The sequence below is a fragment of the Cutaneotrichosporon oleaginosum genome (genome assembly GCF_008065305.1).
Source record: "Cutaneotrichosporon oleaginosum strain ATCC 20508 chromosome Unknown ATCC20508_contig02, whole genome shotgun sequence".
NCBI classification, from domain to species: domain Eukaryota; kingdom Fungi; phylum Basidiomycota; class Tremellomycetes; order Trichosporonales; family Trichosporonaceae; genus Cutaneotrichosporon; species Cutaneotrichosporon oleaginosum.
In genome coordinates, this window is record NW_027072171.1 from 1,942,432 (window position 1) to 1,964,497 (window position 22,066).

The following is a 22,066-nucleotide window of genomic DNA, read 5'->3' on the forward strand; positions in this document are numbered from 1 at the left end:
GTGTTCAAACCGAGTCCTGTACCGCGGGCTTGCGTTCGACGTCCTCGACGTGCATGCTGTCGTACTTTGTGTCCATGTCGACGTGGAGGCCGTTGACGGCGCCCGTGGCCTCGCGCATCGGCTCGTCGTCTTCGCCCGCGTCTGTGAGGCTGATCCCGTGCTTGCGCACAATGTCCTCGAGGTGCTTGATGTGCCCGACGGCCTTGCGGAGGATGATGGCCTTGGAGTCGGTCGGGATCGCCGACGGCAGCGCGTTGCGCAGCGACTGGAAGCCCGTGTTGATCGACCTGGCGTCAGCTGTCTGCGGTCGTCTGATCGTCCGATCGTCATGCACTCACTCTCGCCGCTTCTGCTCGCTCATGAGGTGCGCGAGGCGCCGGTTCTGCCCCGTGCCCGGCGACGGGTACTGGTTCGCGACGGGCTGCACCCACTCGCCTTCGGACGGGGCGCGCGCCGCCGGCGGCGGGTAGCGGTTCAGCGCCGAGGCCGCCGAGTGCGAGCGCGCACGCCCGTGGTAGTCCTGGTAGGGCACATATGCGTGTGGCGGAGAGCGCGGGGGCGCAATGTCGCGCTCGCGCTCGCGCTCACGCTCACGCTCACGCTCGTACCGCGGCGGACTGTGTTCGCTGCGGTAGCAATTTTGGAGGCCGAGGCCGGGGCGCGACGTGGACTCGTACGAGTGGTACGAGGGCCGGAGGGGGCCGAGGGAGGGGCGCGGCGATGTCGCGCGCGAGCCGTCTGGCGACGTCGGGTGCGGCACGCTCGGCGGACCCATGGGGGCGCCGGGCGGCGGGGCCGCGCCGTTGCTCGTCGGCGTCAGCGGATAGCCGGAGGGGCTGGACGACGACGAGCCTGAGTGCAGCGACGAGATGGGCGGGAGGTTGAAGGCGCCGCCGCGCGTGTCGCTCTGCGCGCGCACGAGGGGCGGGCGGTGGTCCCGCCACTCGCGCTCGCGGTCGCGCTCGCGATCGTAGCTGTGTGTACGTTCGTGGTGCGCGTGCCTCTCCTCGTCGCTGCCCGAGCGGTGCCGGCCTTCGTGGAGGACATGTAGGGGCGCCGAGCTGTTGGGCGGCGGCAGGAAGCGGTCCTCCGCCCCCTGCGTCACGCTCGAGCGCCGCTGATACTGCTGGTATGGGTGGGCGCGGTCGCGGTACGAGTTGAGGCTTGACTGGCTGGGCGAGCGCGAGCTCCCGGGTGATGGGAGGGGACGGGGAGAGCGTTCCGCACTCCCTCCTTGATAGTGGCTGGGGATGGGGATGGAGTGGGACGATTCTCCCGGTGAGCGGTCCGGAGGCGAGTAGCGCGAGCGCGCGTCTGGCCGGTGGGCGTCTCTTGGGTCTTGCATGGTGTAGTGAGAGGGGAGATGTGGAAGGTGTCAAGGATGGATGGACACCTTGTTAAATGTCAAATGTCGTGATGTGATTGCGGCGAACCGGGGCTGATGCACGATGCTCGAGGGGGTCACACGTGCAAGGGGGATCGGCGGGCAGATCCTTCTGACAAGTGCTCAGGCAGGTGGCGTGGGGGCGTGGGGATCAATCGCTAGGACTGACACAGCGATTTGCGATGAAAGACAGCCGGAGAGCCGCCAGGGAATCGCTGCGGCCGGCGGTGACAGACAAGTGTCCTCAAAAGGCGAGAGAGAAGCGCAAGGAGCGTGCGAGCTCAGCACAACCGGTCCCGATTCGAGAACTGGGCGGATTGTGTGGGGACACCAGATCCGTCGTCGTCACAATGGCGGAAGAGGTATCTGTTCCGTTGGTGTTGCGTTCCACGTATTAGATCTAATGCGTGGGGCTGATGTGTGGAGCCGGACAGAGAGGTCTCCCGATGGGAATGACGCCGGAGTGAATGCTTGCTGTAGCGCAAATGTGGAAAAAGCGGACAACAATGCAGCTGGACGTGGTGGAAATCGACCAGCAGTGGACGGCCTTTAGGCTTTCGTCTCCGGTGTCGACGGGGTTTAGTGGACAAGTAGGTAGTCTGGGTAGGGGCGATGGAGCGAGAGGCGGGACGGCGGAATGTTGCCTATTGACTGCCACGGGGCCAGAAGCGGTCCGATAGTCGTGTGGCGCGCACAACGGCGCTAAGCGAAGCAAGTCGTTCGCAGTGGACCGCCGAGCGTCGAGGTTGATCGCAAGAGAGTGAGTGGTGATGGAGGACGAGTGGGAATGGTCTAGAAGCAAGACTGGTGGTGGGAGAAGCGACACACCGGGACGGAGGGGAGGGAGGGGGAGGGGTCAAGAGAGGGGGGCGTCGATCTCGTGGGATGACCTTTATTCTTCACAGACACGGAGAAGAGGAGCGATCTCTTGCTTGGTACTGGGCGGCCCGAGTCTTGATTGCCAGGTAGAATGTAAGGTTGTCTACTGATCCCTGGCCCTCGTGAGCGCGCAGCTTCGAGGCGTTGTGGGGCAACAGATCAACCTAGAGCACGAGAGCAGAGGGAGCAGGCAATACAGACGAGAGCAGGGAGCGGTGGTGCCGGTATGCCGGTGCCCACTCTTTCGCCAAAGGGAACGCTTGCAGGCAATTAGGCAATAGGCAAAGCAACAGCGGCTGACAACGGTAGGAGGGATAAGATTGGCTCGGTAGGGCGGTAGGAGGAGCGGTATCTCTTCACAGACCGCCGGCCATTTGTGATCCAAAGAGGAGGGGAGGCGTACGAGAGGCGTATCTGGGCATCTAGGCGTTGGGCATCTGGGCACCACGGGCAATCTGCGCAATTGAGCAATCTGGGCAATCTGGGCATCAAAGCACCTGAGCAGTTGAGGATTAGGCGGCCTCGACCGATGTTGAATTATCGCTGCTCTCATGCGCTCGCCTCTTGCGCTGTGAGCTGTATCGGCTAGATTCCAAAATGGAGGTGCGGGGGCGAGGAGAGAGACTGGGTCGCAAGGCTTCATGGGCTCATGGCCTCAGGAGCGAGCAACAACGCGGTAACACGGGGGGCACGGGGGCAAAGGCTCCGGCAACATGCTGCGACGATCACTCGAGATTCTGTCGGCACACGGCTTGGCAGCCTGACGGCCTGGCGGCCTGGTGCGCGACATTAACCTGTGCGTTTACCCCTGGTGCAGGCCAAGGCAAACACCGGCTGGTCCGGCTCGTGTCGCATCCGTGCCTCCGCCTCTTCCAGCTGAGGTGAGGCAAGGCGAGGTTAGGTCAAGTGAGGTACCGGAGCCCACCCCCGGCCCCACTTATCCCCACTTGATTTTGAGCTCGTTCTCCTCGCCTCGCCGCTTCCGAACAGTAACCAGCACAGTGGTACGTCAAGCGGAGCAATCAGGTTCGACATTGAGATTTTCCCCGCGATTCCGCAGGGAGTAGAGGGCGGCATACTGACAGCCAAGAGCTGGAGAAGCACAGACCTTCGCCTCGCCAGCTGATACAGCTAGCGAAAAGCCGAGATGCCAGAGCCATAGCTAGTGCCAGCACGCACGCATACCACACGCACGAGCACGAGGACTTGGCCCAGGCATAGGATTAGCCAGGTTTTCGCTGAATAATCCACGCGATGGTCGCTTATGGATTAGAGCGTGATCCGAATCCGTCTGCTGTGCCCATACAGGCTCCGCGTCCAGGTCGCGAGGCAGTTGGTTGTGCGTGGCGTGGTGGATGGTCGTTCGCGCTGGTCCGTCGGCTCAGGAGGTGTAGGCAGTGCCAAGACGTCAGGTGCTTGACAAAGTCCTGACCGCTGACCGCTCTTGCCGCCCCCACCCTTGTCCCTCATGCCATGCCTCGTTTCTTGCTCCCTCCGGACCCCCCCCCACCCCCCCGCCTCGTCTCCGTCTTGTCCCCTGCAGGCACAGATCATGTGGGCGGCGGGGCTGACGGCTGAGACCAACAGACCCTCGCTCCAAGTGCGCAACTCACCCGCCTCGGCCCCAGATCCCCACCCCTGGACCTCACCGCTTCGCAAGTGGTTTGCCCGGAATGCCGTGGTATGGCGGATCTGCCCGTCATGCTCACAAGACATCCCAGCTGACTGCTGGGCCCTGGCGCCCGGGGCATGTGTGATGTTCTGCATAAACTTCGGCGGCCGCTGCGTGCCCTCCTGCCCTCCCAGCCCCGGCCCTTCGCCCTTCATTCTTCCCCACGCACTCCATTCCCGTTCCGGATCTGCTGCCGTCTTGGCGGCCGGTCAGCTGTTGCGGCTCCAGCGTGATTAGTGCCTGCGCATCAATGACAAATGTGCGGGCGTGCGACGATAGCCGCACAGGCTTGGCGGGCCGAGACTCGGTACGGCGCTTCTCTCGCTTTCAGTTGTCGTACTGTCGTCAACTCCCGGTTCGTTCTCTCCGAACGTGCCGGTGCTTTCGCCGGAGCTTTGACTGACGCGATTGCGATGGAGTTCGACGGCTGGCTGGTTGCCAGTCTCCCCATGTGCTCGACGCTAACAACTGCTCGCCACGCTCCACACTCCACGCCGCACGCATGGCAGCCCATCTTCTCTGCCCCTGAGCTAGCATGCCCCCGAGCTCCCGAGGCCCCAGACACCTGGAGCCACCTGTCCACCGCCTGGTGGCCTGGCGCGACACCTGATACTGCGCACTGTCCCCTGGATCTTGTCGGACGGCGCCCGGGCCGCGCGGGCAACGGGCACGCGGGGCCGAGCAACCGAGGACGCCAGGCGCACCTCTCGTCACACCTTGTCCGACAACAAGAGATCGAGAGGAATTGTGCGCGAGACGAGACAAGGGCTATGCGCAAAAGCACACCGCCCACAGGCTGCAAACCCGAGACATCATCAGCGCATCAGAGCAGGAGGCGTCAGTTCACTTCGGGCAAGCAGCCAATCGGGATCAAGCTCGCGAGCACATGTCGGGGGATCGCGCGGCATGCGGCGCCGCGGTATAGCCGTGAGTGGCCGAGCACATGTCTGGCCGTGGGCACGTGTGAAGGGCTCAAGTTCAGCCCAGAACCTTGTCTCCCATTACTTCATGGTGCCTCAACCAGGATCCGAAGACCGATCGCCGCTCGGACACGCGGGGTCTCCAACCTCCCCGCCCCCACACTAGCGCTCATGCGCATGGGTGCTCCATGTGTCCCTTTGCCCAGTGTCCATGTGCGGACATGTGTTCGCAGGTCGGTCAAATGGGAAGGGACCGTGAGCGCGCATGTGCTCGAGCGCGGCGTATGTGTGAAACACCGACATGATGGACTCTGCGATCCGCTCTCCTCAACACCGAGGATAGGGTTTGGTTTAATTTACCGCTACACAGGTGCGGCATGCGCCCCCTGCATCTCACACCTCGCTTAGTTTCGTCAGTGAATTGGCGGAGTTGCGTCACGAGATCCCCTCGGTGACGAGGACGGTGCGGAACGCCGGAATGACGAAGCGGGAACGGCCTTTTTGTCGTCGTCGCTCGCGAGCGCGCTCGAGATTACACTCACGAGATCGCCGACACGTGCCCTTGCGTCACCCCATCACGCCCGCCCATAATCCTTGACGCCATTCTGCGCTTAAGATGGCCGCAGCGTCATAGTTTCCGCGGCCACGAGAGGATGTCTAGTGGAGGGCGATGCATTTTGCTTGCTCCAAGCGCCCTCGACTCCATCGCTATTGTCCACGGGAATGGATAAACATGAAGCGAGAAGATCAGGGTCGGGTTGATCAGTGCTCGATTTGTTCGTCTCCCCCGTCTCATTCCACAATTCTGGGGACGTTCACAGGTCGCAGGCTGACACTGGACACCGTGGGAGTGGGAACCACGAGTGGCACGGCCATATCCCGTCGAGGGCGTTGTCGGGCGTGAGGGCGGGCGGGGAAGGTCTCAGATCTCATTCGGGAAGTTGAAACATGAACACCGTATCCGTATCGCTCAGAAGTACGGGCTTGTGCAACTGGACGAATACCCGCTTCGCTCTCAATGGGCCAGGAGATAGTGTATTGTCGATCGCGGACCAGCATACGGGGTGAGAAATGGTACTCTGCTCACCGGCGGCAGCCACGCCAGGTGGGCAGTCGGCGTTGGAGTTTCAGAACCGCGGCAAGCAAACCTCTCCACGCCGCCGACGACCACGCGGGGAAAGCGCCGCGGGGAGGTAATTTGGGCGCAACTCCTGCGGCCAAGGGCTATTCTCGGCCTTGAGCGCTCAACGACAACCCGTGTGATGGCCGCAAAACAATCACGTCATTCTGCATGTCTCAGAATGCCTCCCCTTGTGTCCGCAGATGTGACGAAAGATGGAAGCGCGCTGCGTGCAGGGTGACTTCCGCATTCCACACAGGAGCTCAATACATGCCCTGGCCTTCTTACCCAGGTCAAGAATATTATTGGTGTTGTTGAGTGTTGATGCCGCTGAGTGGGCTGGTGGTGTTGCTTGTTGCTGATTGTTGATAATCTAGAGGTACAGTGTAGATGGTACAGTCGATTATAATTGGTGAAGGTCGGCCGTGTCGAGGAAGCTTTGTGTGCCAAAGAGTGTGCGCGCCGCGGCGAGTAGCTGGAAGTTAGTTCGACCATATCTTCCGGATGCGACTCACCTCCTCGATGGTTAGGATGACCTCGCCAAGCGCCTCGTTCTCCGCCATGCCATACAGCACAGCGATCTCGTCATGCCCAGTCTCTGGGGCCTCGTCCGGCCCCTCCCTCCGCCTGCGCCGACGGAGGTTTGCGCGTGCCCGAATACCGCGCACATCCTGCGCGTGGCTGTCTGTGGCGTCCATCACTTCACCCAGAGGGACGCGCGGCGACGGGAGAAGCTGCGGAAGAGGGCTACGGGAGCGGAACGCTTGCCCGCAGGCCCAAAGATTAATAAGGATGGCGGAGACCAGCTCACGTCGGATTGGCAGGACATCGAGCACCGTCTCCTGCCGAGGGAGGCTGAAGCGGAGGGTGCGTACCTCGGTGAAGGTTTCGATCAGGCGCTCGGCGAGGTCAATCACCTCTAAGTACAATTTGATGGGGCGAGGAAGAAGCGAAATCTCTCGTGTCTGAATGTCCACCAAGAGGCGAGATCGCGTCAAATGTCTACGCACCGCCGACTCGAGAACGGGGTATTGCTTGTTGTTCGCTTGGTAGACCAATGACGGACGGAGAAGGTCACGCGACATCCGGAGGTCTGTCTTAGCTCTGGCAGACGCGCTAAGCTTACAGTACTCGGTGATTTGGTCCATCGTGTCCGCGACAGCCGAGAAGTACTGCACACGGGCGTGAATGGGCCAAAGCCACATGCCAATGATGACAGCTGCGGCGATGCCGATGACAATCTCAACGAAGCGCTCCCATGCAATGTGGATCTGGCTCTTTCCCTCTGTCAGGCCGAGATACTGGAGGAAGACGATGGGTGGGAGGGTAATGCCACTGCATGTCAGTTTGCATTGCAGCCCAGTTGACTCACGTCACCATGGCCATGGGTGCGACATGAGTGAACAATATACCGTAGGCAATTGGCACCGATGCCGCCGTACATAGCACCACAAGGCCATAAGGGTTGGCGCCCGCAATCTTCGTGAACTGCCGTCAGCTGCTGCTCTATTTCAACTCACAATATATCCTAAGACGGCGCCGATGAATGTCCCACACATGCGATAAAAGCCGACAAGTAACGTCGCACCCGTGGTTACTTCAAGTACATACATGAAGGAGACGACCATCCACGCTCCGTGCGTTGAGTCATACCAGGCACGTCCGCCGTTTCTAAGGGGCAAGAACGCAGGAAGAGAGAGCAGGCTGATGCCCACAGTTTGCTTGAGAGCGAAATGGACATGGCGCGAGTGTTTGAGCGTGTGGAAGCCCTGTGAGAGAAGAACCCGGGCTAGCACTACGCCGCTGCGGTCCCAAATGGAGCGCCACGCGGCGGTGGCACGCTCTCCGAGGGTCCGCGCTGCAGCCATGCGGGGGCGCGACTTGCTCGTCTCCCGCGACTCGCGCAACAATGTGTGCACGAAGTCGACGTCCTCGCAGTTCTTGTACCGGAATTCTGGATCATCTGTCCCTGTCGGCACTTCTCTGTCGATGGAGGGTAGCTGGGAATCGTCTGGTAAGGGCAACCACGGCCAGTTTAGGGCAGGCAGGAACCAGCGCTTCGGCAGGCGCTCATCTTGCAGCCTCGCGGCAGTATGTAACAGCAGCCGCGTGTCGCGAGCAAGGTCAAGGAGCGCGATCATGAAGAACGCAATCCGAAACCTATCTTCGTCGTCGAGCCAGTCGCTTGTCATCTCGTCCTGAAACACCACGCGTTCGGCTGCGGGACTCATCGGCTCCTCGGCACCGTCGAGGATGCCAGTAAGGCGCTTCTGTAGCTCATCAAGTGCGACATCGAGCTGAGAAAGGAGCTCCTTGGCGTCTACGTCTGGGCGCGGAGTTGGTGCTAGCCTGTGCCACTCACACGCCTCGATCAATAGAACGATAGCAGCCTGAAGTGCAGCGATGATAGCATTGCTGAGTCGCCCGCATGTGGAGGTGAGCTTGCTCCGAGCTGAATGCTCGTGATGGCTTCCGCTCGGTATCCGGCTTCCGCCGTGGGTGTGAGTAGCAACCTTGGTCAGCTCGCGTGCCAAATGAGCTGCGGCGGTCTCGCGAGGAAGTGGTGGTGGGTGGAGGTGAAAGCTTCGCATGCTTGAGGCAGAGTTGAATACGCTCGCTGTAGGCGTGCCAGCAGGAGAGGTTGATCTGAAAATGCTTGCGGTAGGAGTAGTGGGCGTCGACGGGTCTGGGTCATACGTGGCGCTGGCCAACCGTCGCGGTGTACCTATGCGGCTGGAACTGCGCGACGCACGAGACACGGCCGGGGAAAGAGGCGTCGCATACGCACGCTCGAGGGCGGTTCTTATCCGCTCGCCGGGCACGTGTCCAGTGGGCATGAGGAGAGGGTTACGCTGGAGTCTCTCAAACACTTTGATTATAGGTCCAAGCGCGCTGGGCGGACGCCGGGCATGCACAATGTCGAGGGAGTATGATCTGAATGTCATGCGCATGGCACCAACCTGAGTTCGGAGGTCACCCGCGAGATGTTGCTGTCGCGAGCGGCCGGGCTGCTGCTCCTCAACTGCTTTCTCCGACATTGAGGTCGGCAGCGGAAATTCAATGGTCCACCCTGTGTGCTCTGCGGGGTGCTCCGCATGAGGTTCAAGGATGGTGGACAAGGACGTCGGGATGAGCTCGCATGTTGTACGCACACTTGCAACGATGTGCTCCCCCAGCTTTGGGGCCGAGGAGTGCTCGGCCAAGACGACGCCGCACACCGTTGCAGCGGTGTAAGCGAAGACAGTAACGAAGAACTGATGCAGAAACAGCCACTTATCCATCTGCTGTAAGCAGAGAACGCCGAGCAACATACGCGAGTGATGAGCTGTGCCGAGGTGAGTTCGAATATGGGATAGAACAGAGCGGCGCGACAAGCAACATTAAGCCGCGGCGCGTACGAGCGGAGACAGCCGCAGATAAGGCTGAGGAAGGCGAGTCCCGTCGCGAGGACTGCGCGTGCCTGGCCCGCGTCTGCCTCAAAGTGCGCGCCGCACCACGCCGCGACCGCGAGCACGGCGCTGGTCCATCCCAACCCGCCGACAGCGCCAAGCAGTGCAATGGCTTGCGTCAGGGAAACACTGGTGGTCGCTCACAGTTGTTCTCCAGGATGGTGCTAATACGACCCTTGGGAAAGTAGAATAGGATGAGAGACGTGTTGACGAGGAACGCATAGCTTGCATCAGCACAACTGGGATAGCCGAAGGTACTCACTCGCCTGTGAGATGGTTGAGCGCGGGCACTGCGATGCAGATAAAGCTCAAGAAGGCGGCCACTACCGGCGGCACGAGCTGACGCGCACGGTGCGCCCAGGTTGGTAGTCGGGCGGCGGGGCTGAGGCTGCGGCGGGACTCAGCCGGGACCGCCATTGCGATAACAAGCAGACCAGACCGCACCGAGGGTTGCAAAGGACTTAAGACAGTATGAGCACAGAAAATTGAGGTGAGTTGAGAAGAACGTGAAGTATGAGCGATAATGGCATTTCAGTGTCAACAAGAGGTGGAGGTTCATTACTACAGGAGGGCTTGCGCAGTCACGTGCGCAGTCAGAAAATGCAGCTGCCCCACTTTTGATATTTTGCTTTAGATCTCGTGCAACGCGAGTCACCCTTTTTTCGATGTTATGAAATTGCCAGATCTATAGCCGCTGCCTTAAGGCCTTATCCCTCGAGTTTCCAATGTGATGTTTTGGAACGGATATTGAGGAAACAGAAGTCAGCGAATGATAGGGCCCGCACAACAGAGTGGGGCAGCTTATGGTGTGATGAGGAGTGGGGCGGCAGGTAAGACAGCGACTTTGGGCATGCTGGAACGAGTACCACCCCCCCTCCTCCACCCTCCACCCTCCTCTTAGCTCCGCTACTCACCCCCAGCGCCCAGTACTCTGGAAGTACATGCGGACTAACGGCAACTATGCGATCAACTACCGCTTGGTATGCTGCATGCCAATGTGACTAATGCTCATGCATGTCTGTCTCGCGACTCTTCAGTCCCCCCAGCATAGGTATTTTGCTTCCGCTTACAGCCTTCCCGAGTTAGTGACCTTCATGCTCCTCACAAGATCTCCTCTATCCATCCTCCTCAGCTCCACCTTTGTTCACTACACACCATCGCGCGGAGAGCTAAGCAGTTATGCCGCACCTTACCGCCATCATGGCGGACCGCAAGGTCCCCTTCCATACCTTCGAGTTCTTTCCGCCTCGCACAGCTCCTGGCATGGCGAATCTTCTTGACCGCATCCAGCGTCTCTCCTCCCCGCCACTAAATGCGCCTCTCGCTGTCTCGGTGACATGGGGCGCTGGCGGGAGCACCGCTGAGCGCTCCCTTGAACTGGCTGAGGCAATCGTGGCGATGGGCATGGAGGTCATTCTCCATCTCACATGCACAAACATGCCGAAAGTCAAGGTGGACACTGCGCTCGAGGTGAGTCAACGGCGAGCAAGTTGTAGTGCTGATGGTAGCGCGCTCGCTCGCTCGGTATTACGAATGTTCTTGCGCTGCGTGGCGATGCACCCCGTCCCGACGAGTACGCCGAGGCTGAGTCTAGCCAGACGATTGACGAGTTCAACCATGCCGACGACCTCGTCCGGTATATCCGTGACAAGCACGGCGACTTCTTCTGCATCGGCGTGGCCGGATATCCAACCCCGCACCCCGACGCTGAGAGTGCCGCCGCCGACATGCACTGGCTCAAGAACAAGTGTGATGCTGGCGCGGATTACATCATCACTCAGTTGTTCTACGACTTTGGCCAGTTCGAGGCCTGGGTCGCGGCTTGCCGCGCTGCCGGTGAGTGCAAGAAGGAACACTTGCTGGGCTTTACCGAGGATGGTGCTAATGGCAGGCGTTACTCAGCCCATCATCCCCGGTGTCATGCCAATTCAGAGCTACTCGTCGTTCCGTCGCCTCATCAACCTCACGAAATGCGTTGTACCGGAGAAGATACTGCGGGATCTTGACCCGATCAAGGTATGACAGAAGGGTTGCGTCTGGCAGCATTTAACTAGCGAGTTGGACGGCGTTGACATTAGTCCAACGACGCAGCCGTGAAGCAGTACGGCGCGCAACTAGCGACAGACCTCGTCAAGGAGCTCATCGAGTCCCGGCTCGTACCAGGCGTGCACTTCTGCACTCTCAACCTGGAGCGCTCTGTCAGGACGATACTCGAGAACGTGGAGTGGACTCTGGACCACGCACACCCTGTACATGGCTCTCCTCGCGCGCGCCACAACCAGCTTATCAGCGATGAGGCGCTCCCCACCGTTGAGGGGCAGCCCATCTCCATCCGCGCGTCTGACGCAACGCAGCTTGCGCAATGGAGCTTGAGCCGCGCCGCCGCCGCCGCCACTAGTCCCACCAAACTTCCACCTATCCCAGGTGTAATCCCCGGCGTGGGTGAAGATCCGTGGGACGAGTTCCCGAACGGACGATTCACAGACGTGCGGTCACCAGCATACGGAGAGATCGACGGCTGGGGGTCTGGGCTGAAGATCACGCCCACACAAGCGCTGCGCGAGTGGGGCACACCGACGAGCGCGGCGGACCTCGCCACCGTATTCCAGGCTTACCTCCGCGGGGACGAGAGGACACCCACCACTCCCTTCTGCGACATGCCGCTCTCTCCCGAGTCGTCGCTCATCCTTCCGCACCTCCTTGCCCTCAACAGCGCCGACAAGGCGTACTGGACCGTCGGCTCGCAGCCGGCGGTGGACGCCGCAAGCTCGGCGGATCCCATGCATGGCTGGGGTCCCGTGGGCGGGTACGTCTTCCAGAAAGCATTTGTCGAGTTCTTCGTCCCCCTCTCCGAAGTGCAGCGCTTGGAGGCCAAGCTCGTGTCGATGTCAGCCGAGGGCGCCGACGGCAGCCCCACGCAGAGCCTGATCAGCATGTACGCGGCAAACCGCAGGGGCGACTACGCGACGAACACGCAAAAGGACGCCGTGAACGCCGTCACGTGGGGCGTGTTCCCCGGCCAAGAGATCCAGCAGTCGACGATCATCGAGGAGATATCGTTCCTTGCTTGGAAGGAGGAGGCGTTCGAGATCTGGCAGGAGTGGGCGCGGCTGTATCCCCGCGGCTCGCCGGCGCGGTCATACCTCGACGGCGTCGCGGACGAGTGGTGGCTCGTGAGCCTCATCCACCACGACTACAAGGACAAGGATGCGCTGTGGCGCTTCCTCCTGGAGTAGGGATTGGGGTTAGGAGACGAGAGCAGCGAGGGGCCTTCTTGACACTGTAACACCATGCATGCATCCGTGCGTTCTTGCTAGCAAGCGGAACCCGCGCAAGCGATTGTGCACGGCGCTCACGATGGAGGCGCCTGCGCGGAGTCAGCAGATCAGCAGCACTCGCACTCGCACCCGCTCACCCCACCCCGGGCGCGCAGTAGAGGTCATGTCTGCATACCTGGCCTGTGCGCGATCGCCAAGACCCGGATCAGCTGCTCATTTGCGCGGTGCGAGCTCTGTCGGCCGCACGGGAAACCTGCTTTGGTGCGGTATCGAGTGCAGATGCGCCGGTCAGCGCGTCAGCCATCGGCCCGTGAGGGCTTATGTGGTCAATATGAACATGAGGCAAAGCCCGCTGACACCGGAGCGACGATTTCCAAGGAGCGCGGAGCGCGGAGCGCGAAGCGCCGGCATTCGAAAATTCGGGCTGTTCAGAAGTGGGGGTGGGCAAAGGTGGAGGCGGGGGATCAGCGTCAATTACGGTGGAGACCGCGATCCCGCACGCCCTCCCTGTGCAATCTTGCATCTGTTGGCAGCTGTTGCGCCAGAGCAAGCTCGCAGGTTCTGCATCGCGCGTACTAGTACAACCCCAGGGGTAGAACTCAGGCGGTGCCGTTGTTCTTGTTCTTCCACTCGGGCCAGGCGCCGGCCTTTTCGGCGGCGAGCCACTGGTCGAGCTCGTCCTCCCACCGCAGGGTGCGGGGGCGGTTAGCGCGCCCGATGATGCGTGCGCCGACGGCACAAAGCTTGTCCCACTGCTCCTCGGCGTCGCGCTCCTCGATCGCGCGCGTCGCGGGCTGCAGGATCGCGGTTTGGAAGCGGGACGCGACAGCCGAGAGTGCGGTGTGCGCAACACTGGTGTCAGCGGGGGAAGGTCGGGTAATACTCACCAGAGTTCTGCGGCGAGGCCCGCAACGACGACCTTGGTCACCCCCTGGTCGCGCAGCCACTGGACGATCTTGCGCGCCGGCTGCGGGTCGATCTCACTGGGCGGGTCGGCCGGGTTGCTGAAGTCGGTCAGGTAGCCGTCGAACGCGCTGTACGCCTCGACGTCCTTGTGCCAGCCCTGGGGTCAGATCAAGAGCAACCCGACTGGATGGAGATTGGGGCCGGCGGCGGTTAATTGGCTGCAAGGAGCGGAGAGGTAACTTTCCCTCAGGCTGTAGCCAATGGGCCCCGCCCGCCACCCAGTGGCGCCAATGAACGCTAGCGACCAACAACAGCGGTAGCGGCGATCGCGATAGGAAATGCACAACTCACCTTGCGGACGAGCTTGGCAGTGTCACCGCGCTCGGCAATCTTGGCAGCGAGGTCGGGCGCAATCTCACACCCCTTGGTGCCCTGGACGCAGTGGTCGGGCCAGAGCTTCTGCTCGTACAGGATCCCGCGGCCGTCCTTGAGCTCAATGTCCGAGTAGACTCTGTGGCCGGGATGGCTCGAGGCGAAAGAGATGTGGCCGGGGGGGTGGTAGTCCTGGCGTGAGTATGGGGGAGGATGGGAGAGAGCATACCTGGGAGGCAACGACATAGTCCCACTTGTACTTTGGGTCGGTGAGGAGGGAGATGATGGCGGGCTTGACGAGGAGGCCGGCGGGGACCATGAGGGAGCCGTCGGGGGGCAGGAAGTCGCCCTGGACGTCGACGATGAAGAGAGCGGTCTTTGTCATGGTGTGGGGAGTGAGAATAGGCGGAGGGAGGAGAGGAAAGAGAGGAGAGAGAAAGAGAGAGTTTATGAAGGAGACCCAGAGGATCAGAGGAGATGAAGGAGAGTGCGAGCGAGCGAGAGCGAGAGTTGTTGGTGGATGGTGGGCTGGCTGGGGTGGATGGATGTGTGTCGCCGGGCTGCCTGGCTCGTTGCGTGCTGTCTTCTCGTCAGCCAGTGAGGGGCGACAGTGCGGGGAAGGTCGACCAGAGTGGGGTTTCATTTTCAATTCTCGGCTCTCAGCCATCCCTCGCATCCGACCCGTCCTCGCGGCGCGGCCCTCCACGTGCCTCGAGTCACGTGCCTCGAGCCACGTGCCTCCACCTTGTCTGTCCACCCATGGCCACCCATCTCTCGCCGCGTCATCATTCTCAACTTGATCTTCTGGCTTTTGGTCTCTTGCACATTCGCATCATGTCCGCCCCATCAGCGCCACCACACGCACCACACGACGCCGGCCCCGCGTCCCCACTCGGCCAACCCCCCTCACACCCGTCTTCCACGCGCGCCATGCCCCCAAGCCACCTCGACCTCCCACAGCTCTCACACGACCCCGAGCCCGAAACGAACACACTCGCCATTCTACTTCCGCACCAGGCCTTCTTCGCCCCTGCGTCCCTCCAGATTCTGCGCGATGCCTTCGGCGCGTACGGAACGCTCGCTCACTGGGCCCCCGTGCGTGCCATGGGCCGCATCATCGCTGTGTACACGCTCGACGAGGACGCCGCAGCTGCCAAGCGCGGGGCGGACGGGCTCAAGCTCGACGTTGCGCTCGTCGACGTCGACATCGTAGAGAAAGACAAGGAGAAGGAGAGGGTGGCTCCAGAAGTGCGCGAGCCGCCAAGTGGAGAAAAGGACGACGGGTATTTCAGCCACTCGCGCAAGTCGTCCCGCTCGAGTAAACAACACAAAGGGTGAGTTGGCCGACTGGCTGTAGGCTGCCGTTGGTGGCCGGCCACCTTCCTTCCTTCCTAATCCCGCCTTCACGCTCTACACTTGTGTGTCCGCTAACACCAGCTACATTCTCCGCGTTTACTCCCTCCCTCCCACCCCCCTCGACTCCGAGACCGACCACCTCCGCCCGCCAGAACACGAGAGAAACTTCCTCATCTCGCCACCCGGCTCGCCACCTGAGGGGTGGGAGCCCATCGCTGAGGATGGGCCCAATATGGCGCCCCTCGCCGACGACCTCAAGCGCGCCCTCGAGTCGCTCCAGCTGCAGGCCAAGGGGCGAGACCGTGGCACGGGGCCCGAAGTTATCATCGACGGGGGCGGCGTACGCGTCGAAGTGGAGGACACGGACACGGCCGAAACTGAGGTGCCCGAGTGGGGCGAGGAGTACATTGTCGCTGGCGGAGCCGATATGTGGGAGGCGCCGCATCAGCATGGCGGGTTGCGCGGGCTTGGCGCTGGCGGATACACGCCCGCGGGGCGCATCATGCCCACTGCGCGCCCGCCGGTGGACGGCGAGTAGACAAGAGACTTGGTTGTTTGAGGCGAGGAGACAGACCTACCTGTGGAAGAGAGAGAGCAGACGACACTTCACTGTAATACATTGCATGGCTCATGTATGCCAACCCTCTAGAGTACTACCCTGCAAAAACCCTTCTATCCTGAGACACTTCTAATATATCCCTTTCCCACCTCGACGCTCAGATCGAATTTCGACGACCACGTTCACCGTCATGAGCGTGGCGTACGCGACAAGCAGGCACAATGCCCACCGCCTGTCAATGCGGTACGCGTTGAGCGGCACGACGACGGCTGTAGTCGCGAGCACGAGCACGAGGCCGACCGCACTAACCCAAAGAGTGGGGCTGAAATCGAGCACAACTGGTGTATGGCTCCGACTCCACAGGATCGAGTATGATCCACCCGCGCCCACGCCAAGAAGAAGATTGAGCATTGGACCGCCAAAGCATGCCGCGTATGCCATGTTGGGCGAGAACTGCGCAATCGTTACGTTGGCCACGAGGTCGGCCAGCGAGTTGCCGATGGCGAAGACTGAAGGTTAGCGAAGCTGGCAGCGTCAACTCACTCGTAAGACCGATGATCGCGTCGCTGAGCCCGAAAATCTCGCCAAAAGTAGAAAGAATTGCAACCACTTCGTCCGCGATGGCACCGATCCACACCATGCTGCAGATAAACCCGCAGCAACATCGGATAAGACGCCATGGCTGCGCGGATCCGTCTGTCGCAAACTTGAGGACAGCGGCCGCCACAAGGGAGCCGGCGAACCCTGCTCCTAAGAGCACCCAGAGCAGGTAAGGCTCGTCCTCTGCTTGTCAGCACTAGTTCCACGAGCGGCACTCACGGAAGACGAGGTAAGAGCAAACGACTGGGCCAATTATGCACTGCGCCGCTGTAAGGATCGGATTGAACACCATGCAGTCGTCCTCTTCAGAGCAGGCCGAGCATGAAGACTCAGTGTCGCCATCTTCGCTCCTTGGTCGGTGCGGGTACCCATCATGCGTGAGGTGGTGTAGCTCGCCACTGATGTCCGGGTACATGTGCTGGCGTTCTTCGTTTTCGCGCGTCGCGTCATCCAGCGGCTCGTCTTCAGTTCCGGGTAGCACTACACCGCCCTCGTCTGATCGACCGTCGTCGATCACTGGCAGAGTGAGGGTGAGGATAAAGATCGCGGGGACAGAAAGCACAGCCAGACCCATGCCAAGGATAGACTTATGCTTGAAGCCCTGCAGCGAAGGGAAAAGTGTGTGCAAGACGATGCGCACCTTGTTCAGCGACCGCCGTGCCACGAGCTCGACCGTTTGGCTCCGCGAGAGAGGCATCATAGGCGTCTCCTCCACACCGTCCTCGTTCTGCAAAGCGATCTGGGGAACGTTGTTGATGGGCGTGGTAAGCCCGCTCACTGGGGCCAATGCCCGAGGTGTGAGAGTCGCAGCGGTCGATTGAGGGGACGCAGAGGCCACAACGGTATTCACCCCCTGCGGCGGAATGTCCAGGGTCAACTTGTTCTTGTTCCGAGGAGACGCCGACAGAGGAATGTGCTCGACCTCCGGGTCGCTTGTCGGCTGCGGAGGCGAGCTGGAGACAGGCGAAAGAACCGATGCATCTTCGAGAGTTGACTGGCGCGTCGACTTGCCGCTCCACGCTGGATGGAGCGACGCGCTGCGGGACCGAGTGATTGATACTCTGCGCTCGACCGCTGCCAGGCCCTGAACGGACGAATGTCGGTGATGCTTCGTGCGATGTGAGTGGAAGTAGTCAGAATCGGCCGAATCGTGCATGGGCGATCGCAGGGGCGTCGAGGGGCGAGACGGGTGCCGTGAACTGCCGGGTGATGGCAGGTCACCGCTCTGCTTGAGCGAGTTGATGACGTCGCGGAACTCAACGGCGCCGAGCAAGGAGAAGCCAGCACGCGGAGTGTCGCTGCCAGTGTCGACCAGATGCGCAGACTGCGCCAACGGGTGAACGTCAGGCAAATCATGGGTAGCTAGATGTAAAGAAGCGCTACTCGCGCGGCGTCCAAACCGTCCCGCTGAGAAGGGCGGTGGGGCGAGAGTGGGCGATGCGGGGGGAGGGATGAGCTGGGCGTCGGCATGCTCAACTGGCGGTGCGGCCTCCTCCTCGTCCCGTGGGGCCGTCTTCCACCCAAGCTGCGCGTATTCCTCCTTGCGCCGCCGGCGTTGCTGCCACCAGTTACCGGTAACGACAACGACGACGTAAAGAGCGTAAAGGCTGATCATGGCGCCGCTCTCGCGAAGGGTCAGGTGGCCATCGGCGAGGGCCCACATGAACAACAAAACCGCACCCATGAAGAATGAGACGTCGCGAAGAAACGCGTAGCGCGGGACCTGGAAAGGCTTGACGAGGGCGATGCTGCCTACGACGATGGAGGTGATGAAGCTCGCGGCTCCGATTAGCTCGCCGGCGGCAAGACCAAATGTGCCCTCCCGCATGGCGACAAATGTGCTGAACACGTCCGGCGACCCGTTGCCGAACGCGAGAAGCGTCACACCGGCAGTGGTCTCGCTTAGACCCAGGTAGGCGGCCATGCTGGCGAGGTTTGGGCAAAAGAAGTCGGATGCGGTGATCGAGATCGAGCAGAAGAGAAAAAGGAGGACGAGGATGAAGAACGCAAGACATAGCGGCCTCAGTGCCGGCGGAGTGGCGGCAAACATCTCCTCGTAGGGGATATGGAGGAGTGACCCGCCACTGTCGCCATGTTCGCCACCACCTTCCTCTAATGAGAGCGCGCGCTTGGCGATCCGCGAGCTGTACGCAACGGGCGACTCACGTAACCGGGGAGCAGCGAAGAAGCAAAGGAGCACTGTTGCGCCGATGATCACCCATGCTGCTGCACCGGCCGGCTTGGGTCTTCGTGTTGTTGCGCGGCGCGTGCCGCGCGACGGCGTCCCGAGGGCCATGATGTGGTGGTGGTGTTCGCCACCCCGGGGTGCGCTACCCTGTATGCGCGTATGTGGCCGAAGATGCAGGCAAGGCGTTGAGTGGGCGCTGTTTGCGGGGGACGTCGGTGGCGATGGACTAGAGAGGCTGGGACGGAATGTGGAGAGAAAGAAGAGAGGATGGAAAAAGGGGATGTTTGTGGATGAGAGATGGATGATGATGATGGTTGGTGGTTCGAGTGGTGTCGGCCGTTGCCGCAGGGAAGGTCGCCTGCCAGCCAGCTTGCACCGGATTCATCCAACTAAGTGGCAAATTGAGTCCTTGACGCGCGTTCAATTGGATCCATCCCGTCGCGTGTGCCCAATTCAAGGCTGCTACTACTGATCGACGATCATCCCCAAGCCAACATCTGTTTGCACCGCCTCGAGATGCATCCACAGCGACGAGAAAAGCCTCTCCAGCTTTTGCCAAGAGAATGACATGGTCCCCACCTCGTTTACGGTGGCTGTGCACCGCCTGCCTGGATATACTCGTTGTCGCGGATATTAAATTTGACGTCATGCCGCACCCGTGCCTGAAATTTCAATAGTCTCAACCGGTATCAGCCATGACCGCTTCACGACGCGCGATCCACCACTCCATCATCGCGTACTCAAGCTTACGCTATCCGCCATGTCTCCACCACCTCCAAAAGCCCCAGAGCAACAGCTGCACCTACCCCGGGCTCATGTCTTCATCACGGCCCTGGCGGCTGTGTGCGCCGTGAACCGTCCCCCACCAGGTGTTGCGTGGGATGCTGCGCCATGGCTCGCTGCACTGCTCAAGTTGCTGGAACTAGAACGCGAGGCGCTCCCCGCCGACGTGCCGCCAGAGGATGTCGCGCAAGTTGCGACGGAAAGGGACAGCTGGAGCATCGAGGAGCAGGACGCGATGGCGCGCGCGCTCGTGCAGGCCGCCCTGGCGCCGCAGGAGCGTGAGAAGGAAAAGCCCAAGGTCGCGTACACGCCTGTTGCGCGTGCCGCGGCGCACAGCACCCTCGAGCTCCTTGGTTTGGATGCTGGCGTGCTCCTTCCTCGAGCAGAGGTCGCGCTGGCCACCATGCTGGCGGCAGTGGCGAACGATGATGCTATCGACGAGGCGCGCAAGAAGCAAAAGGACGGGTGGGGCGGCGCTCTCGGGCGTCGGTTAGGTGCGCTAGTCTCCGAAGGTCGATCTGACAGCAGCAACGGCAGGAGGGTTCATCGCAGGCGGTGTTCTTCTCGGAGTCACTGGAGGGCTAGCTGCTCCAGCGATCGTTGCCCTGCTAGCTCCGCTTGGTCTTGGCGCCGCGCTCTCCGGAATTGCCGCGCCCGTCGTTCTTGGAACGCTGTTTGGTCTGACCGGCGGCGGTTTGGCGAGCCGGAGAGTATCACAGCGCTGGCGCGGTGTCGATGAGTTCAGTTTCGTCGAGGTGGGTGCCAACAGCAAGCCGACTAGGGACGAGATCGAGGACATGAAGGCGCGTGAGGGCAAGGGCGAGGAAGTCGGGTCAGAGCTGCTTTTCGAGGCCCCCGATGACGACGATGCTGCCGCGAGGCGGGAGGTTGCGCGTAGCCGTCGCGAGCTGGAGAATAGGCTGCAGCAACTGTCACTTGATGCCGGAACGGACAAGAAGGAGGTCGCACAGACGCCGCCGGACACACCCGACATTCGCGCGGAGCTCAAGGACAAGGTGCCAAGTCTAACGGCCACAATTGTGGTGCCCGGCCTTCTGACCATTTCGAGAATGGAGGCGATCAGCGCGTGGCGCGCTATTTGCTCTCGCGAGGCTGCGCTGCCGTTTACTCCGCGCAAGCCCATCGAGGCAGCGGCCGAGGGCGGGGAGGGCGCAACCACAGGCCTCAAGGACGGGCGTGACGTCTACGTCCTGCGCTACGAGCCCGAGATCATGCTGTCCACCGGGCGCGACCTCGAATCATGGGTTATGACTCGGGTCAAGAGCATGGCCGCAACGGAGGTGGTCAAGCGTACCGTGCTAAGCGCTTACTATGCCGCCATCGCTTTACCAATGTGAGTCGTTTGCACATCCCTCAGCTGACTCAGATCTGTATACAAGCTCTCGACACTCGCACTCGATAACTCGTGGTCCGCCAGCTCGCAGAAGGCCGTCAAGGCCGGCCGCCTTCTTGGAGAGGTGCTGGTGCAGCGCGTGCAGGGCGAGCGCCCCGTGACACTCGTGAGTGCCCTTCTCGACGGATCTGACGCAGATCGGGACGTCCGTCGGCGCACTTACTGTCCTCCACGCCCTCCTCTACCTGTCCGAGCAAGAGACACCGCAGCTTGTCGACTCGGTGTTCCTCGTGTCACTCCCCTCCGCGCCCACGACAGCCGAGTGGGCGGCGGTGCGCAGAGTGACCGCCCGCCGCGTAGTCAACGCGTGGTGCGGGAGCGACTTTGTGCTCGCCTCCATTGTGCGGTTGCATGAGGTCGTCTCGCGCGGCGTGACGGGCAACAATGGCGTATGTGTGGCGGGCCTCGGGCCGGTGCAGCAGCCCGGCGTCGAGGACATGGACCTCAGCGAGGTGCTGGGAGGCCACAGCGAGATCAACACCAAGATGGGCGAGGTGCTGCAGGTGCTCGAGATCGACGACTAGACGGGAATGGGGCCAGCTCCTTCGGCTGGGGGGAGGGGGGAGGGATGTTGGATGGAGGAGGGGGCGTTGGATGGAAGAGGGGCGAGGAGAGGTCGACAAAACTTGGGTAACTGTGCGCATGGCGGCTGCTGGGGGCAGCTCATCGGTTTCTCAACAATTCGTCGGTCGCAAGCTTCCAGTACCGTACTCAGGAGGAGCGGTATTCCGAAGGATGTATATCCTGTCGCTACCCACTGTCGGTCGTTTCCGATGGTGCCAGCTCGGTGGCTGCCTCACTCGATTGAGTTCATCAATGCGCCCTCCGGCTGCCCTTGTTCAATGCCCAGATGCGCGTGCAACACTTCCATTCGTATCTGGCAGAGAATGCTAACGCAGCCAAGAAAGTTGCACACAGCCGCACTGTCGAACCCACCTCTCATCCCTCCAGTAGCACCAAAGCGTGGTGATCTGTCGGGCGCGGTCTCCTCAGCAGGACGACAACGTTGAGTGGTCGGCTTTCAGAACTTACAGAGCGCTCAACAAAGTGGAGCTGCCCGGCACGTGAGCAACAGCCCCAGCATCGTTGAGGAGCACCACATGCCTCCCTCAAGTGCCGAGCCGGCCACCGCTCTCTCTTCGACGTCTCTATCCCTCAATGCTCATCAGCTCATCAGTCTCAGATT

At 61.4% G+C, this 22,066-nt stretch overlaps 8 protein-coding genes across 8 annotated transcripts; 4 read left to right on the forward strand and 4 right to left on the reverse strand.

The window, feature by feature from the left end:
• Positions 1-4: 4 nt before the first annotated feature.
• COLE_02455 (uncharacterized protein) lies at positions 5-1,345 on the reverse strand (the record flags this gene model as incomplete). The annotated part of the gene is made up of 2 exons (XM_018419813.2): positions 5-287; positions 339-1,345. 2 exons carry the CDS (start codon positions 1,343-1,345, stop codon positions 5-7), a joined length of 1,290 nt encoding a protein of 429 aa, XP_018281408.1.
• Positions 1,346-2,860: 1,515 nt separating this feature from the next.
• Positions 2,861-3,148, forward strand: COLE_02456 (uncharacterized protein; the record flags this gene model as incomplete). The annotated part of the gene is made up of 1 exon (XM_018419815.2): positions 2,861-3,148. The coding sequence occupies one exon, from the start codon at positions 2,861-2,863 to the stop codon at positions 3,146-3,148; it is 288 nt and encodes a 95-aa protein (XP_018281409.1).
• Positions 3,149-6,378: 3,230 nt separating this feature from the next.
• On the reverse strand, positions 6,379-9,841 carry COLE_02457 (uncharacterized protein; the record flags this gene model as incomplete). Its single annotated transcript, XM_018419816.2, has 7 exons — positions 6,379-6,450; positions 6,491-7,310; positions 7,348-7,463; positions 7,496-9,256; positions 9,289-9,536; positions 9,569-9,648; positions 9,687-9,841. The coding sequence occupies 7 exons, from the start codon at positions 9,839-9,841 to the stop codon at positions 6,379-6,381; spliced, it is 3,252 nt and encodes a 1,083-aa protein (XP_018281410.1).
• Positions 9,842-10,603: 762 nt separating this feature from the next.
• COLE_02458 (uncharacterized protein) lies at positions 10,604-12,660 on the forward strand (the record flags this gene model as incomplete). Its single annotated transcript, XM_018422281.2, has 4 exons — positions 10,604-10,894; positions 10,933-11,260; positions 11,316-11,440; positions 11,503-12,660. 4 exons carry the CDS (start codon positions 10,604-10,606, stop codon positions 12,658-12,660), a joined length of 1,902 nt encoding a protein of 633 aa, XP_018281411.1.
• Positions 12,661-13,301: 641 nt separating this feature from the next.
• COLE_02459 (uncharacterized protein) lies at positions 13,302-14,365 on the reverse strand (the record flags this gene model as incomplete). Its single annotated transcript, XM_018422282.2, has 4 exons — positions 13,302-13,554; positions 13,590-13,765; positions 13,960-14,172; positions 14,210-14,365. 4 exons carry the CDS (start codon positions 14,363-14,365, stop codon positions 13,302-13,304), a joined length of 798 nt encoding a protein of 265 aa, XP_018281412.1.
• A 545-nt stretch (positions 14,366-14,910) lies between these two features.
• Positions 14,911-15,874, forward strand: COLE_02460 (uncharacterized protein; the record flags this gene model as incomplete). Its single annotated transcript, XM_018425169.1, has 2 exons — positions 14,911-15,314; positions 15,418-15,874. The coding sequence occupies 2 exons, from the start codon at positions 14,911-14,913 to the stop codon at positions 15,872-15,874; spliced, it is 861 nt and encodes a 286-aa protein (XP_018281413.1).
• A 150-nt stretch (positions 15,875-16,024) lies between these two features.
• On the reverse strand, positions 16,025-18,791 carry COLE_02461 (uncharacterized protein; the record flags this gene model as incomplete). Its single annotated transcript, XM_018422283.2, has 3 exons — positions 16,025-16,404; positions 16,439-16,678; positions 16,715-18,791. 3 exons carry the CDS (start codon positions 18,789-18,791, stop codon positions 16,025-16,027), a joined length of 2,697 nt encoding a protein of 898 aa, XP_018281414.1.
• Positions 18,792-19,443: 652 nt separating this feature from the next.
• Positions 19,444-21,404, forward strand: COLE_02462 (uncharacterized protein; the record flags this gene model as incomplete). Its single annotated transcript, XM_018425935.2, has 4 exons — positions 19,444-19,960; positions 19,995-20,820; positions 20,854-20,986; positions 21,018-21,404. 4 exons carry the CDS (start codon positions 19,444-19,446, stop codon positions 21,402-21,404), a joined length of 1,863 nt encoding a protein of 620 aa, XP_018281415.1.
• Between the last annotated feature and the right edge of the window lie 662 nt (positions 21,405-22,066).